The sequence below is a fragment of the Felis catus genome, chromosome D1, assembly GCF_018350175.1.
Source record: "Felis catus isolate Fca126 chromosome D1, F.catus_Fca126_mat1.0, whole genome shotgun sequence".
NCBI lineage: Eukaryota > Metazoa > Chordata > Mammalia > Carnivora > Felidae > Felis > Felis catus.
The window spans coordinates 18,782,286-18,800,302 of record NC_058377.1 but is presented as its reverse complement, the minus strand read 5'-3'; the positions used below and the strand labels follow the sequence as shown (position 1 = coordinate 18,800,302).

Genomic DNA, 18,017 nt, shown 5'->3' with positions numbered 1-18,017 from the left:
TATCCTGTTTTGGAACCCGGCCATCTGTAAGCAACACAGCAGGTGCCTCATCAATAACTGTGGTCACTAGCTCCCCAATCCTTCAGTACTGGCACACTGAGCCCACGGACTCCGGTCCCAAACCTCCCTGCCAATCCCTCTCCACATAAAGCAAATGAAGGCTCCCGTTGAGTTGTGCTTCAAACAGGGAAGAGGGAGAAAACAGACCAAGATGACCAAAGCACAATGGTTCTTTCTAGAGACCCATCTAGCAAGTGAATGCAGGGGGATTCCATCCAACGCCTACCCAGAAGGACATTCCTCCAACACCCTTCCCCCGAACCCTACATGGGGACGATACACTTCTTTCCACCCCCAAGCGGACCCCACTCACATTAATAGGATGTCTTGTGACAAACTGGGCCGCTCGCATGGGCTTCCGGCCAAAGGAGACCCAGAGCTGGACAGAAGACGGCTGCGGACTGCCCAGGAGATGCTGTCAAGGAAAAGGAGGGGGGAAATGTCAATTGTGCCACGTTTCAGCCTCTCAAAATAAGCGAAGAAGGAAAATGGAGAAGTCAGGCCCCTCTATTTCTACCAAAAGCACAAAACACAGTGTGACTGCAAATGCACATTTTTGCAACGTTTGTGTTCAGGCCACGGCTCAGGCTGCATGACCTTCATCCCAGACAACTGGTCTCCGACAGGTACTAGATACTCCCTAACACCAGATAAGGAGGAAGGGAAGATGGTCCCGCGGCTGAACCTAGGTTTGGGAGTGGGGGTGGAGGCTTAACCCCGACAGCTCCCCCAGTGCAGCACAGGGTGAGGTCAGCCACACACCACGCATATAAAACCTATTCCCTGGGGCGCCTGGGTGGCTCAGTTGGTTAAGCATCCAACCTCAGCTCAGGTCATGATCTCATAGTTCATGGGTTCGAGCCCCACGTCGGGCCCTGTGCTGACAGCTGAGAGCCTGGAGCCTGCTTCCGGTTCTGTGTCTCCCTCTCTCTCTGCCCCTCCCCCGCTCGCACTCTGTCTCTCTCTTAAAAATAAATACACATTGGGGCACCCGGGTGGCTCAGTCGGTTAAGTGTCCAACTTCAGCTTAGGTCATGATCTCACGGTTCGTGGGTTCGAGCCCCGTGTCGGGCTCTGTGCTGACAGCTCAGAGCCTGGAACCTGCTTCAGATTCTGTGTCTCCCTCTCTCTCTGCCCCTCCCCTACTCAGGCTCTGTCTCTCCCTCTCTCTCTCTTAAACAGTAAAAAAAAAAAATTTTTTTAACTTATTCCCTGTTCTTTCCCTATTTTCAGGTTACAGATTCTAAAGGTCAGAGGATTCATTTAGATTACCCTATTTATACCCCTATAAATATATATGAACACACAGATGTCAGTGAAACACACCCTTTTATACTTTATATGTTATTACTTCCCACTGTGGTTGTACCTTAAAAAGGAGCCACTTTTCAGGCTACCTGGGCGGCTCAGTCGGTTAAGTGTCTGACTCTTAATCTCGGCTCAGGTCGCGATCTCACGGTTCATGAGTTCAAGCCCCACATGGGGCTCTGCACTGATGGCGTAGAACCTGCTTAAGATTCTGTCTCTCCTTCTCTCTGCCTCTCACCTGCTTGTGCTCTCTCACTCTCTCTCTCAAAAGAAATGAACAAACTTTAAAAAAAAAAAAAGAAAGAAAAAAGAAAGTAACTTTTTCTCAGTGACACCTGGCTTTAACTTGCACAGAGTTGAGGAAATCTTCACTGCTCCTATTTTTCAACCTTTTAACACTTCTCACTGATGAGCGTTTTTGCCAGGATGTGTTGTCTTGGGTAGAGCACCGGGCATTTCCACAGGACATTGGCCACAACGCACTGTGTTTTAGAGACACCAAAGTGCAGCTGTGGAATCTTGAAAATGTGCATGAAATCACTATCAGGAATTCACTCAGTTTCTCCAGGTCTCAGCTTATTCATCTATGAAAATGAGAAGCTGCTCAGCATCAGGACTTCTCTGTCGACGGGATTAAATGGTCCAGGAACCTTGTAAACCCATACGCGAATAGTTTGCGTAGATGCTGTCATTTACTCTACCAGGGAGATACACGCTTTTTACCAGGTTCTCCAATGAGTCAATGATTCAAAAAAGGAGGACCACTGTAGAGGCTCAAGGTGGGTTTTTTTCCCAGCACTCAAAGCACGGGACTGAGCACTGACAGCAAATGTCGCACGTCTATCCGGACAGAAATGGAGACGTGCCCTCCGTGCGGACGTAATCACGCAGATGACGATTGAGCTCAGCGGAACGGTGGGATTCCCCAGCCAGAAGGGGTTAATTCGGCTTCGTTTACCTTTGGCTATGTTGCTACTGTTTATTACAGACTTTAAACTCCTACAGAGTAAGAAACATACCAATTACTCTTAACTGTAACAACTGAATCCCCTGTGCCAATATACGCCCAATAAACACCGCTGGAAAAGCAAGCGGCTGGACACGAAGTTATTCTTGATTCATCGGAGCCATATATACAACTCATATGTTCAAACCACACCGAACAAATGGTTGAAAATAGTTTGTTTTACAGAAGCCAGGTACGGAGGCTCAAAACACCGCCTTTCCAAAATGGCACACTGGAAACCATGTTAATGGCTTGTACTCCATATGGGGCCACAGGAAACAACAGGATCGTTAAAAGCGCAGAACATATTACCTGAACGAGGAAACAGTGCCCAGCAAAACCATTAGGCATAAATTCCAAAAGCCCTCCTTGAGTCAATAAAATTTTATAGCTATTTATAAAGGTCAGAGGATTCATTTAAGTTACCCTATATAAATCCCTATTAATATACATGAATACACAGATGTCCGTGAAACACACACTTTTATTTTATGCTTTATGTTTTACTACTTCCTCCTGTGGTTATACCTTACAAAGGAGCTACTTTTTTCAGTGACACCAGGGCCCATCATCAGGTAAGCATTTTTTTTTTAAATGTTTATTTAATTTTGAGAGAGAGGGAGACAGAGAGCGAGTGGGAGAGGGGCAGAGAGAGAGGGAGACACAGAATCTGAAACAGGCTCCAGGCTCTGAGCCGTCAGCACAGAGCTCGACGCGCGGCTCAAACCCACGAACCGTGAGATCATGACCTGAGCCGAAGTCAGATGCTTAACCAACTGAGCCACCCAGGTGCCCCCGGTAAGCGTTCTTAATGCGCGCTGTTGGTCAGCAGAATTGAGAATTCATACCAAGCCCAGTCTTACTCCATAAATGCAGTAAGTCACAGAATACAAAGGTCACAAGAAACCTCAAAACACATCTGTCCCACTTCCTTCTGGGACCATAATGATTCCTAAGCCTGGACATTCCGGCTTGCTCCTCAGGTCCTCTTAAGGAGTTACCGTAATACTTTCCTGCCACCAAGAAACACATTAACAATGAAACGGTGGCACACTATGGATTATATAGATGATCTAATACTTTCCTTAATGAACCATGGGTTTCTGTGGTTGTTGAGTTTCTCTTTACCACAATTGTAGAAGTAAAACGTGCTCCTGAGAAAGAAATATCCAACAGTACAGCCGGCTATAAGGTAAAATGCAGACACTCTCCCTCCCCTCACTCTCTCCTCCTACTCTGCTCCCCAGGGTACCCAGTGGTAACGGGCTCTCATGGGTGCTTACAGAGGTATTCTGTGCCATCATGCCTGAAAGCATATTTATATAGTGACAGACCCGGCTACACTTACCCAACACCCATGATTCCTTTCTCCTTAGCACCAGGACCTTGACTGCCACCCCAAATAAACCACTAGGGTTCTCTGCCTTTTGCGTAATCTCATGTGGCCATGTGACTGTGTGCTAATCGATGGGTATAAACAGAAATGTGGTATTGGGTTTCTCGGAAGGCTGCTTAAAGGGATGGAATCAGCTGGAAGGGGTCCTATTTTGGCCTCTCTACCTGTCCTCACTCTTCCTAACTCCCACAAAGACTTAAAGGCTACTCCAGATGTCTCGGACCAAGAGGGAACCTTGAGAATGGAAATCATTAGGCAGGTTGGTGGAAAAGGAAGAGAGAGGGCTGGGTCCCCCATGACAGCAGGGCACCGACATACCAGCCCTAGATTGCCAACCTCGAGGCAGCACTGATGCGAGAAAAAGAAGCCTCTGTCTTCATTTCTAGTCTGTTACCAGTATCCAAACACAATGCAAACTGGATACATGCAATTTTATTTTCTATATACAGAGGAGATTGTGATAGAAATACTGTTATGCAATTCAACTTTTTTTCGTTAACAGAGGCTCTTAGACATCTTCCATTTAACAGCTCACGGGCACTGGTGTTATCTCCAGAAGTACTTTTCGGTGACTATGCTTGTATATATTCCCTTTTTCAGAACTACATAAGAATATATGTAGGATGCCATTCTTAAAGCTCCTAGGTCAAAATTTTCATTTTTGACAGAAGAAATAGCCTTCCTGAAAAGCCCACAGTTAATGCATCTCCCAACACAAACACTTGCACCAGCATCCGGGGTTACTTAAATGTTTCAATTTAATGCCAATATTATAGGGTCTGAGAATTTATGATGTTTTTTCACTTAGTGTTTTCATTCTGACAAGGAAAAATAAATGTGTATCTGAATAATCTGAATTTCAGAGGGCGCACTTGCATTCATGTTCGAGATCAGGTCAAGAGCAAAAAAAGGAGGGGTGCCTCGGCAGCTCCCGACGTTGGCTCAGGTCATGATCTCGTGGTTTGTGGGTTCGAGCCCCGCGTCGGGCTCTGTGCTGACAGCTCAGAGCCTGGAGCCTGCTTTGGATTCTGTATCTCCCTCTCTTTCTGCTCCTCCCCAACTCGTTCTCTCTCTCTCTCTCTCTCTCTCTCTCTCTCTCAAAAATGAACATTAAAAAAAAGCAAAAAAAGGAAATCAGACATCAAGGAGAAAAGAGCAAGAAAAGATCTAAATAAATGATGCATTCTTGCTGAGTAAAGGCCAAAGGACGTCACAGTGAGCTATTCAATTCAAAGTTTCACAGAGAAAAGTGGCCAGAGAATGAGGGACCCCAAGGCACATGGTGAACACCAATTCAGAAGCTCTCAGGCTACAGCATTTAACGGCCACCTTCTCCTTCGGAGCAGTAACAAAGTTTCAGGGAAACATCATCGTCCACGTTAATGTTGTTTATCCTGAAATATTTACAGATAAGGGTTTATATATAGTTTATACATATATTTAAGATTTGCTTTAAAATATTCCAAGACACCCACGAAAAGAGATTAGCAAACGTAATAAAGCAAACATCGCCAAAATATAAATAATACTAAGGCCGAATGACGGCACCTGCGGAGGAGGAGATCCTATCGGTATAAACTGTTCTTTCGTGCACGTTCGAACACGCCCACAATTACAAAAAGTTTCACGAAGCTACTATGCACCAGAAGCACGTCCGGCATGGTCAGAGGAAGAACTCTCAAACTCCGCTCGTGTCCGAAAGGCAGCAGGAACGCTGACAGAAAACTCTCCACGTCAACTTTCTCAGAGTTCTAAAAATTAAATAAAGGCTCACCAAAACACAAGGGGCGCTCACTCGAGAAGCGTGACTGAAGCACAGCGATAGAGACGACTTGGTGGCCTCGGTCCCGTCCCCTTCTCTCTCTGTGGTAGCCGTGGAAACCGAACTGTGAAAACCAGCAGCCCAGCGGTCCCCGGAGAGCACAGACGCACAGAGTACTCCCATGGCTTGCTTCAAAACTGCATCCCCAGGCCTTCTGTTCATACCGCCTGACTCCACTCGCTGCACAAACACACCTCCAGCCAGGTCATTTACGGAACACAGTGACAACTGGCAAAGGTTTCACACCACAGCTGCTGGAGAAGCATGACCACTCGGAGCTACCGAAAGGCTAACTAAAAAAGCGTGGAAGGAAAAACGGGGGAAGCAGATGCCAGTAAGAGGCTCTGATAAGGTGTGAAACATCCCGGGGCATCTACGAGTTCACACGCACGCATCTGCGAGCTGTGAGTATGATGAGGGTTGAAGCGAAAAGGGCCTGATCGCTCGTGGCTGGCTAGTAACCTTGGGCTCTACGGGAACAGGAACCGAAGGCTAAGGCAGAGTTGTAGATGGCACTGAAAGCAGGCCCCCAACCCACGCTCAGAGGCCCTTGGCAAAAGCTACCAGAAAGTCCAAAGAATTTAAGAAAATCTCTAGCGGCGCCTCAGTGGCTCAGCTGGTTATGTGTCTGACTCTTGATTTCGGCTCAGGTAACGATTTCACAGTTGGTGAGTCCGAGCCCTGCATCGGGCTCTGCACTGACAGTGCTGAGCCTGCTTGGAATTCTCTCTCTCCCTCTCTCTCTCTCTCTCTCTCTCTGCCCCTCCCCTGCTCGTTCTCTCTCTCTCAAAAATAAATAAACATTAAAAAAAAATCTCTATTCAATCATTAGCAGATCGCTAAGCCTAATTATCAAACATTTCATAGACCTCCACAATGAAAAATACAAACACTACAAAATGAATGCAGGGAACTCACAAACAAAACAAAGATAGGCAAGAATAACAATAGCAAAAGACAACAACAAAAAAATCCTGCCTTGAGGGGCCGCCACATTATATCATCTAAAATGTCTTACTTTCAACCAAAAAAATGACAAGACAAGCAAATAGCAAAGTATGGCCCATACACACACACACACACACACACACACACACACAAAAAACAGTCAGTGAAAACCATTCCTGAAGAAGGCCAGATATTGGATTTAGAGACAAAAATTTAAATCCTTATTATAAATAAGTTCAAAAAAAATGAAAGGAGGGGTGCGTGGGTGGCTCAGTTCAGCATCCGACACAGGTTTCGGCAAAGGTTCATGAGCTCAAGTCCTGCATTGGGCTCCATGCTGACAATGTGAAGCCTGCTTGGGATTCTCTCTCACCCTCTCTCTCTGCCCCTGCCCTGCTTGCTCTGCCTTTCTCTCAAAAATACATAAACTTAAAAAAAAAATTTTTTTTTTCACTGCTAGGAATTTACCCAAGGGATACAGGAGTGCTGACGCATAGGGGCACTTGTACCCCAATGTTTATAGCAGCACTTTCAACAATAGCCAAATGATGGAAAGAGCCTAAATGTCCAACAACCGGCAAGTGGATAAAGAAGATGTGGTTAATATGTACCATGGAATACTACTTGGCAATAAGAATGAAATCGTGCCATTTGCAACAAGGTGGATGGAACTGAAGGGTATTATGCTAAGTGAAATAAGTCATTCAGAGAAAAACAGATACCATATGTCTTCACTCATATGTGGATCTTGAGAAACTTAACAGAGGGCCATGGGGGAGGGGAAGGGGAAAAAATAGTTTCAAACAGAGAGGGAGGGAGGCAAACCATAAGAGATTCTTGGATACTGAGAACTGAGGGTTGATGTGGGGTAGGGGAGAGGGGAAAGTGGGTGATGGGCATGGAGGAGGGTGATGGGCATGGGTGATGGGCATGGAGGAGTGGGTGATGGGCATGGAGGAGGGTTGGGATGCACACGGGGCATTGTATGGAAACCAATTTGATAATAAATTATATTAAAATTTTTTTAAAAAATTAAAGGGAACCATGTCACAAAACTTAAAGGAAAGTATGAGAATACTATCTCACCAAAGAAAGAATATCCATAAAGATATAGAAATTATATAAATGGAAATTCTTGAGTGGAAAAGTACAATAACTCACAAGAAAAAAAAAATCCCCAGAGGGGCTCAACAAGAGATTTGAACTGGCAATGAACCTAAAAACACATGAATTCTGATCATCCTCAATAAACCCGGATGAAATCTGACAATATTATACTAGGAAAGAAAACAGTTACCGAAGATCACATAGGATAAGATTCTCTTTACACAAAATGTCCAGAAGAGGCGGGGCGCCCAGTGGCTCAGTCGATTATGCACCCGACTCTTGGTTTCATGAATTCGAGCTTCAGGCTTTCCAGGGAACCTGGTCGGAGTTCTCCACCCTCCCCCACTCGCGCTGTCTCTCTCAAATAAATAAAATAAAACTTAAAAAAAAAGTTCAGGGGTGCCTGGGTGGCTCAGTCGGTTAAGTGTCTGACTTCGGCTCAGGTCGTGATCTCATGGTTCGTGGGTTCGAGCCCCGCATCGGGCTCTGTGCTGAACGCTTGCTCAGAGCCTGGAGCCTGTTTCGGATTCTGTGTCTCCTTCTCTCTGCCCCTCCTCCACTCTCACTCTGTCTCTCAAAAATAAATAAATGTAAAAAATTAAAAAAAAAAAAACAAAAGTTCAGAACAGGCAATTTTATAAGGCAGGAAATAGATATGTGGCTGCCAGAGGCTGGGAGGCAAGGAGAATAGAATGGGGGTAACAGGTGATGAAACTGTTCTGGAATCAGGTAACAATAAGCATTACCCAGCCTTGTGAATACACTGACAACCCGTACATTTTAAAAGGGGGAATTTTATGGCATAGAATTATATCTCAATAAAGGTGTTATAAAAAATTAATTTTAAACTTCTTGGCATTATAGTTTTATTTACAATCTGTAAATGTGTTTGGGTTTTACTGCCGCGCTTCAGTTAGAAGCATTAAGTGCTTATACCTAGCGTTATGTTTACGCGCACTGAAGTAATGTTATGATTAAAATAATTTGTCGATAGCTTGGTTTTGGACAGTCATCCTAAAATTCACGCCGCAACTATGGTCAGCTAACTTCTCATAGAGAAGCCCACAATCCTGGGACAATTCCTAAGTTTTCTCATTATCTCTATCATCCTTAGAGACTTTAAAGTAGCATAATGGGCATTAGAAACTGGTTTTCAATAGTGAAATTAGCGGTTGGTTGGTCAGAATAGCAAAGGTACAAATGAGCCGTCTTGGGAGATCAGCAGCATGCAAGATATTTGAATTGGCGATAATATCCTAAAGATATATACGTTGGCATGAACAGGACATAACAATTTAAGGAGGCCCGTAACCTAAACTTTTAGGGGTAATGCCTATGACTTATCAAGCTAGAGGATTCCAGTTGCCTGATGCCAACTCAAAGGGTAACAGAATCTTGCCTCCACAACAAGGGTCGGTTTTCTGTAAAGATCCATAGAGAAATATTTTAGACTTTGTGTGCCATCCATGCAACTATTCAGTTCTGCCACGGTAACATGAAAGCAGTGACAGACAACATGGGGGCAAATGAAATAGCTGTTTCAATAAAACTTTATTGACAAAAGCAAGGGAAGGGCCATAGTTTGCCAATCCCTGCTCTAGAGCATTGTGTCTGCATCACCTGTAAGAACAGAGGAAATACCATCAAGCCCATACAGAGTGGGTCTTTGCTTACTGATACACATTTGTGCCAGAAATGTCTGAACCTGGCTTGGACCATGGTAAGCTGGTGGTGAACCTACAGAGGAGCAGCTAGCTGTCACCCACCTCCGACATTCTGGCAACTGTTGATATCTACCGGCAAGAACCTAACAGCTACAGATTGCCAAGTTAACAAACCAAAGTTGGTCTGCAGAAGTATCTCGATGCTGCTTTAACGGCCTATCATTGTGAGGTGGACTATGAAGACAAGTAAGTGAACTTTGTGCCAAAAACCAAGGAATAAAAATTAAACTTAGGTTAAAAAAGATATGAAAGGAGGGGCACCTGGGTGGCTCAGTCGGGTAAGCGTCCGACTCTTGGTTTCAGCTCAGCTCACGATCTCACGGTTTCCTGAGCTGGAACCCCACATCAGGCTCTGCGCTGACAGCACAGAGCCTGCTTGGGATTTTCTCTCTCTCCCTCTCTCCCTGCCCCTCCCCTGCTCACACTGTCTCTGTCTCTCTCAAAAATAAATGAAAAAATAAAATAAATACGTAAACTATAAAAATACATACATCAAAGGGCATCAGACCAAAAGCACATATGACATAAGATCCAGGCCAACAGGGCACCAGGGGATGCTGAAGAGTCAGATACCAGCTTCAGTCCAGAATCCAGATGGCTGTCCCCACGTGTTCTAAAAAGCTAACTGGCAGAGAATTGTAATCATTCATGGTACTGGAGAAAAGCAAGAGAGTTAATCATCCAAGACCAATTTTCTGTGGTTTTCCAATTAGCTCCGTGATTTGATTTGAATCAATTTAATATTAAGGTCACTCAGAATTCCCCACACCCAGGCAGCCCGAGTGCTAAGTACACCCCAGATAAGAAGTTATACTTGCAGACCTCAACACTCCCACTGATAGGGTTATCCAACCAAGTCCAATGTTGTTTATCCTCATGGCTCAACAGTCTAATGTAATAAGAAGGAAGGAATTCAAAGGAAGAAAACACTCATTTTATCATCCACTGCCAGTTGTGTTTCTTCCCTCACCAACCCATCCAATCTACAATGTTCCTTGGACAACAGAATGGACTATTATCGAAAGCATCTGCAGACAGAAGGCCTCAGGGAAGAGCTTCTCGAATGTTGGAGATTCTTCGGCAGCCTAGGAATGCTCAGAAAATAATGCATTTGGGTCCTGCCATCTGCATTTGGAATACGTGCCCCTGTGTGACGGTGCTGTGCGGGCTCCTAAGACCGCCATTTGAGAAACGCTTCCATGGGGTGGCCGACCTCATCTGCCTCTGACCTAGAGCCTCGAGCTAACACCACTGACCTTGGAACCTGGTGGCTCACCATCAAGCCATGCAGAGAGCTGAGAGTTGACAATGAAAATACCGATCATTTAACACCCCCGACCCCACCAAAAATAAGCTACTGGCCTATGCTTTCTAAACTAGACAGGCGAAGATGGCATTCATTCAACTATTGTACGCTTGCTCTGGATCAAGCACCGAGCAGCATGCTGGGTACTACATCAGTGATGAACAAAACAGACACGGCCTCTCATCTGACCACTGGCCAGGACTAACAATAAACTTGCTGCCAGCAGTCTGCAAAGCAGCTATGTCGAGAGAGAACAGACATAGTCGTTAGGTCCGCGTGGAGGGCACAGAAAGTTCCAGCTGGGATATAACTTCAGCTCTTGGGTGTGAGATCCAGAAGTAATAGGGGTGAGAGGGACGTAAAATAGCGCTCCACCTCAGCCCCAACCCGGTCAATAGAAGGAAATTAAAATCCTATAAATAAATTCAGGCCCAAGGAACTCACACAGGAAAGATCCAGGAGCCCTGAAAGACTGGGAACAATCCGGGACCTCAGGAGGGCCAAGAACATGTCACAAGGAATCAGTTCTCAGGCCTGGTTTCTCACCCTGAGCTCCCCTCACCACACCTCTGCCCAGGACAATCCAAGGGTGCCTGCCTAGTGGCCACTGTGCGTGTGTGAGAGAAAGTGACAGGCAAGGCAGGAAAGGAAGGACCAACAAGTGACCCAATGCAAACAGCTTGACAGAAGAAAAACTGCCATAATTTTAGTGGTTTTGCAGGGGCGCCTGGGTGGCTCAGTCGGTTAAGCATCCGACTTTGGCTCAGGTCATGATCTCACACTCTGTGAGTTCGAGCCCCACGTCGGGCTCTGGGCCGACAGCTCAGAGCCTGGAGCCTGCCTTGGATTCTGTGTCTCCCTCTCTCTCTGTCCCTCCCCTGCTTGCACTGTCTCTGTCTCTCAAAAAAATGAGTCAGTGTTTAAAAACATAAAAATAAAACCATTTTGCAAAGTAGGTAATGGGGACTCTTTCTTGCCTCTAGTCACCCACATCTTCTCACCTCAACCTTTACTCTCTGCTTTCCTGGCAGGGGAAGTCCTCTCTCCACCCTGGAGTCCTCCCAAGCTGGGGTGGCCTGCTTCTGCCAGGCCAGCTACCAATCATACAAGTAAGTGAGAACCTGGAGGAAAATATTACACCTGATCTTAGTCCCTAAGGTCAAGTGTGATGGAAAGGAAAGTACCTGCCAGCGGCCATGGTCAGAGCCTGAGGTCAAGAAGGGAATGGCCGCCATTGAGAAAGTAAGCTTATTGCACTCCAGAAAGAGCAGCCCAGCCTGCTCTGGGTCAGGACAGGTTCTTCCTTTACACAAGGGCAGTACGGTTGCAACCTACAATTTGACACAGCGGCAAAGCAAGCCCTGTTAAATAATCAACTCTGCGTTTAAATGAGCAAGCCCTCCATTCCAGCATCTGGCTCCATCCAACACATCAAATCAAGGGGACGATTTTCCCAAAGGCTGAGAAGTTAAGCTACTTACTGACAGCTGGAAGCTTAATCACTGCTTTTCTTCGAGCATTAACTCCCACTAGCCAGTGACTACACATTCTATTAGCCATGGAAATTAACATGTGTCCAGAATTCCCAAAGACATCACCCTAATGTGAAAGGAATCAGGCAGCGAGAAGAAAATCACCACTGAGCCCCACCTCTCCTTTCTGTGTTCTTTTGATTGGGATGTCAAAGAAACGTGTGTTTAGGTTTGTGGTTTTTTTTTTTAATTTTCTAACTGTTTATTTTTGGGAGAGAGAGAGAAAGAGAGAGACAGAACGTGAGTGTGGGAGGGGCAGAGAGTGGGAGACACAGAATCCGAAGCAGGCTCCAGGCTCTGAGCTGTCAGCACAGAGCCCGATGCGGAGCTTGAAGTCATGAACCGCGAGATCATGACCTGAGCCTAAGTCGGATGCTTAACTGACCGAGCCACCCAGGAGCCCCATCAAAGAAGCACGTGTTTCACAAGGAGGCTTTGCTACCAGGAGACAAGTTCCAAGGTCCCACAGACACCCTGAGTGGTTGTCTAAGCGTCTCCACCTCCTCCAACCTCCCGGGACCGTCCAAGCCCCACGGGAAGGTTCATCTACGTCCAGTGCCCCTCAGTCGAGCTCCCGCGGGCGCCCCAATCCAGTCCCTGCTTGCGTAAACTCACCTGCTGGATCACAGCATGCCAAACCTCAGAAAGGAAACTCAAAGAAACTTTATTCCTTAGTGCCTTCAACTTACCACCACCTTGGTAGCAAACATGTACTTGTCCCGGAGCTGAAAGTCTCTCACTTCCTCCAGGATCACTTCCTGGTTCTCCCGGGACTGGAAGAAGTCTGTACTCCGGAACACCGTGGAGTAGCCAGAGGGCTCGTGCCGCTCGACGTAGATGGTGTTCGGCTTGTCATAGGGATCGACACCCCTAGAGGAAAAAGAGCAGTTGCTACCATCCCCATTGGAGAAATGGAGGTTCTTCTGTGCAGACAGCCAACGGGAGTTGAAGGGCATGAAGGTGGGGTCTACCCAGGATTCTTTTGTCAAGTTTTTCACTGCTCTCTTTAAGGCGCCCTGGGTTTGGTTCCAGGCAAGCCTGGGCCATGCTTGAGAAGAATGAAAACAAGAAAAAGTAAAAGGCGGGCTATTTCGGAATCAATAAGCAATGGACTGCTTGAGGCTGTCAGGGGGTTTCTGGCCCCAAGTTATGAACCCCAGAGAATGAAAGACTGTGTGTCCCCAGGACGGTACGTGCTCAGAAGAACAGCTCTAGAAGAAACCACATGAGGAACCAGTGAGTCTAGCCTTGCTAACAGACCCTGCCCTTTCTGTTTCTGTCCATCCTGTGCTGTTGTCACCCGTCCACGCAATCGGGAATCATCCAACCAGTGCAAAGTCACGTTCCGTGAGGGTCCTTCACAAACTCTTTCCCACACGTACGGATCTCGCCGAGGTCCTTCAGAAACACAGAGCTCACTGCTCCCCCACTCCCCGTGCTCTGTCAACAGAGCACCCCTCTGCAGGGATGCTCCCTGCATGCACTCTGATCTGCACTTCGAAATCCTATTCATCTTCTGAGGTCAAGTTCAAGGCACCTCCTCCAGGAAGCCCTCCCCCGCAAAGCTCTCCACCCTTCTCCCAACCCAGGCAATGTATCTGCGCAGTGTTCAATTTCAAGCCTTTCATATGAATTTTATCTGAGTTTCAAACAAAGGTACAAAGCTGCTTTGGGTGGGTGGATTTTGGAATCACTCTCGTGACTTGACACAGTGGTGCTTCTTACTCACAGTGGTGCCTTTTATTCACTGTAATCTATTGTTCACCATAACATGTCTGAGCCTCCTAGAGAAAGTACAGATGCTTTAAAGGCCACGTCTTAGATTTCTTTTTGTCCTACAGGGCTCCCAGCTGACCTGAACCTTGCTGCATGCAACCTGTGGACCACGGTACAAAGGCTATTTAAAAACTGTAACGCTGACTAGATCAAACTCCCTCGAGAAGAATCTCTGAACCGGGGTTCCCCCTCCCACCCCAAATAAGGCCCCAAACAACAGCTGGAAGGACGATGAATCTGCCCCGGGTTTCCTAACTCTCCCAAGACCCCGGGCCAGGCAGACCATTCAACATGTGGGGGAAGTAACTAGAAGAACCGGGACGAGAGCTTCACAGGGAGGACGCAGTGATGGCCAAGGAAAGGCAGGACTCGCTTCTGTACCTGTCTTTGCACAGGGCCATATTCACAATGGCTCTCAGGATAATGAAGTCTCTGATATAGACTTCCTTCAGAGACTAACTGTCAAGAGTGTGTGCTCCAAGAAAGAAAGAAAGAGGGGCGCCTGGGTGGCTCAGTCGGTTAAGCGTCCGACTTCGGCTCAGGTCACGATCTCACTGTCCGTGGGTTCGAGCCCCGCGTCGGGCTCTGTGCTGACTGCTCAGGGCCTGGAGCCTGTTTCCGATTCTGTGTCTCCCTCTCTCTCTGACCCTCCCCCGTTCATGCTCTGTCTCTCTCTGTCTCAAAAATAAATAAATGTTAAAAGAAAGCAAGCAAGCAAGCAGGGAGGAGGAAGGGAGGAAGGAGGAGATAAGCAAGAGAAAAAACAGAAGACTTGACTTTGGCCCCACAATCCAGAGTCTCAGCAGGGCACTGGAGAAGCCAGCAGCCTTGGTCCCAATGTGGGATCATCAGACGCTCTGCTCCGGGTGCGTATGTGTGGGGGTGCTGTGGCATGTTCGCTGCTTTTCCACAATTAGAAGTACTGATTAAAGTACTTCCTCTACCCCAGAGGATATGCAAATTAAAACAAAGCTGCTCGGTATTTTTAAAAAGGCAGAGAGGAAGGGACCTTGACTCAGATTATTTTGAGACAGAGCTCACCTCTATTATTCTTTCCTAAACAAAAGCAGCAGGCAGTATCTAGAGATAGAAAGAGCCGGGACTCTTCTCCCAATTCTCTTTCACAATCCATACTTGGACCTCCCGTTTCCGAAAGCCAGGCCACCTGCAAGCTTCCGCTCCTTTGCCTTCCACTACTTCCGGTTCTCTTTGCCCTCACTGGAATGAAAATGCAGAGGCTTGCTCCCATCTGTGAGCGCGGTCACCTGGCCTCACCCGGCCTCACGGAACACCCGTTAGTGATGCTCTACCGGGAACCTCTGAGTCCCTCCCCCATAGCCCTCCCACTGTCCTGTCTTGCCCGTCTCCAGCTCTGGATTACATAGATCATTGGTCTTCCTGACTCTTGCTGCTCCCAGGCTGCCACGCGTTATTGAACAAATGTATGTGCCATTATTCGCAGAGAGGTCAGATTACGCTCTCACATATTATGGGAAATCCTAGGGGGAAATCCTCCAAATAGCCTGAAATTCCCTGACACCAGACGTGTAATTATCTAAAATAAGATAAGCCGGTCCTTTCCCCTAAGATATCTGCGTATCTGCACGGAGGCAAAAGGTACAACATACAAATTCCCAAGCGTGATGTTCCTTTATTTGGTCATCCTGCTGGTTTGCCCTCTTGATATACGGTTACCTAAACAGATCAAAGGGCAATGCGTCCCTGTAAAACTCAAGCAAAGCAGGGGCGCCTGGGTGGCTCAGTGAGTTAAGTGTCCGACGCTCAATTTCGGCTCAGGTCATGATCTCACAGTTTGTGAGTTCGAGCCCCACATCGGGCACCACGCTGACAGTGTGGAGCCTGCTTGGGATTTTCTCTCTCCCTCTATCTCTGCCCTGCTCGCTCGCTCTCTCTCCCTCTTAAAATAAGTAAGTAAACCTAAATAAATAAATAAAAATAAAACTCAAAGAAAGCAAAAGAAAGCTCTAGTGGTATTCCTGGGGTAGAGGTTATACTTGGATAAGATTGTGGTTACAAGTTCACTGAGACGCCACAACTGCTGCCCAAGGAAAATAACGAAAGGACCAGAAACAGCTGCCCTCTTTGAAAAGGAAGTCCAGGGGCGCCTGAAGATACTCAGCTGGGAGACCCCTCCTTCCGTCTTGACTGACCTCCTTCGCCAAGGAAGCAATACCAACTCGAAGACATTCCTCTTCAAATAAAGAGCTAACGGGGGGTGCCTGGGTGGCGCAGTCGGTTAAGCGTCCGACTTCAGCCAGGTCACGATCTCGCGGTCCGTGAGTTCGAGCCCCGCGTCGGGCTCTGGGCTGATGGCTCAGAGCCTGGAGCCTGTTTCCGATTCTGTGTCTCCCTCTCTCTCTGCCCCTCCCCCGTTCATGCTCTGTCTCTCTCTGTCCCAAAAATAAATAAACGTTGGAAAAAAAAAAAAAAAAGAGCTAACGGAAACACAAACAGTATGTGCCACTCTGCGTTTAGTGATAACTAACACCACGTGGAGAGGTCAAAAGACAAATGATAAACCAAGAATTATAAATACAAACGAACATACATGTGTGATATGTCATTTCACAAGACTAACCTTAAGTATGTAAAGAGCACCTGGAAATCAATAAAAAGACTAATCGATCAATAGAAAAAGAGCAAAGGGCATGAACAGACACGTCGTCATAAAAAAAAGAAATAAAAATGACTCGACCAGGTTAAAAGATGTTCAAACTCATTCACAATAAAATGCAAACTAAGGGTAAGCATGTCTAACCTAACATACTGGCTGTGGAGAGAGGCACCATTCTATGTGGTTGACATGGGAGCAAAATTTGGTACTCTATAGAAGATCTGGCAATCTCTACCAAAGTCACAATCTCAATGCTTTATTCACTGGGGACACAGCTGTCCACAAAATTGACCAAAGCCTCTGCCCTTGTGGAGCTTTTTTTCTATTGAGAGAAAGACAAATGATAAGCCTAAAAATCTTGGTAAATGCTACGCAAGAAAAGAATAGAGCAGGGTACAGATAATGACAGGAGAGTAGGTGCAGTTTTAGTAGGATCCTTAAGATAGGCCTCATTTAGAAAGGATTATGTGAACAGACTTGAATGAAGTAAGGGAGTAAGCAATACGTATATCTTGAATAAGAGCTGTCTCGGCAGGGAGGAAAGTAAGTGCAAAGGCCCTGTGGTAGGAACGTACTTGGTATTAACCTGAGAGAAACGTTGGTGCATATTAAAAGGTTTAACGCAGAGAGAGGAACAAGATCAGACCTGTTTTTAGGAAGATCAACCAGGCCATATACTGAGAATTAACTGCAGAAGGACAGTAGTGGCAGCAGAAAGACCAGGTGGACAACTGATGAGTGACAATGGTGGCCTGGAGTAAAGTAGCAGCCACACAGTAGATCCTGGATATTTCCTGGTAGGTGGGATGTGACACACGAAACACACATGAAATCAGTGACGACTCAAAGTTCTTGCCCTGTACAACTAGAAAGTGAAATGGGGAAGATTACAGGAGCAGCTGACTGGGGGCAGTGAAGGTCAAGTATCTATCTGGGAAGAATCAACTTTGAACCGGTGGAGTGACCCACTGACCCAGCACATCCTTCTCTGGGAACCTTTTCTGCACATTCGCCCACACGGGGACAAATCCATGTATTCAAGGCTGCGTCCCGCATCCTGCAACTGTGAAAGATCAGGGACAAGTAGGACCAGAAACAATTGTACTTCTTGAAGGGCGGCTCTGTTGACTTCACTCTCCCTTCCCAAAACCCTACAATGGCTCTGCAACTCTTTCAGAATTCAGTCCAGGTTCCTTTACCAAGCACTGCAGATTCGGATACCCACATCCCTTCCCCCAAACTTCACCCAACATACGGTCCAAAAGTCAGACTCTGTGCTCTCCACCCGAGACCACAGTGTCTCATCTCTGCCTCGGGCCATTCTGTTCCTGCCTGGAATCCCAGCCCGCACACCTCCACGCCCTCCGGCGACCTCCAGCCTGCCGCACACACCCTCA

The 18,017-nt window shown here is 46.7% G+C and overlaps 1 protein-coding gene across 3 annotated transcripts in view; it reads right to left on the bottom strand.

Moving 5' to 3' along the window:
* The window catches only part of SORL1 (sortilin related receptor 1), a 172,299-nt gene that overhangs the window by 117,706 nt on the left and 36,576 nt on the right, over positions 1-18,017 (bottom strand). For all 3 annotated transcript variants that reach the window (XM_023239202.2, XM_023239203.2, XM_023239204.2), the window contains exons 6-7: positions 12,899-13,079; positions 374-475 (exon numbers count right to left, since the gene is read on the bottom strand). In XM_023239202.2, the coding sequence (XP_023094970.1) occupies positions 374-475; positions 12,899-13,079 (283 nt within the window). The remainder of the gene's footprint in view (positions 1-373; positions 476-12,898; positions 13,080-18,017) is intronic.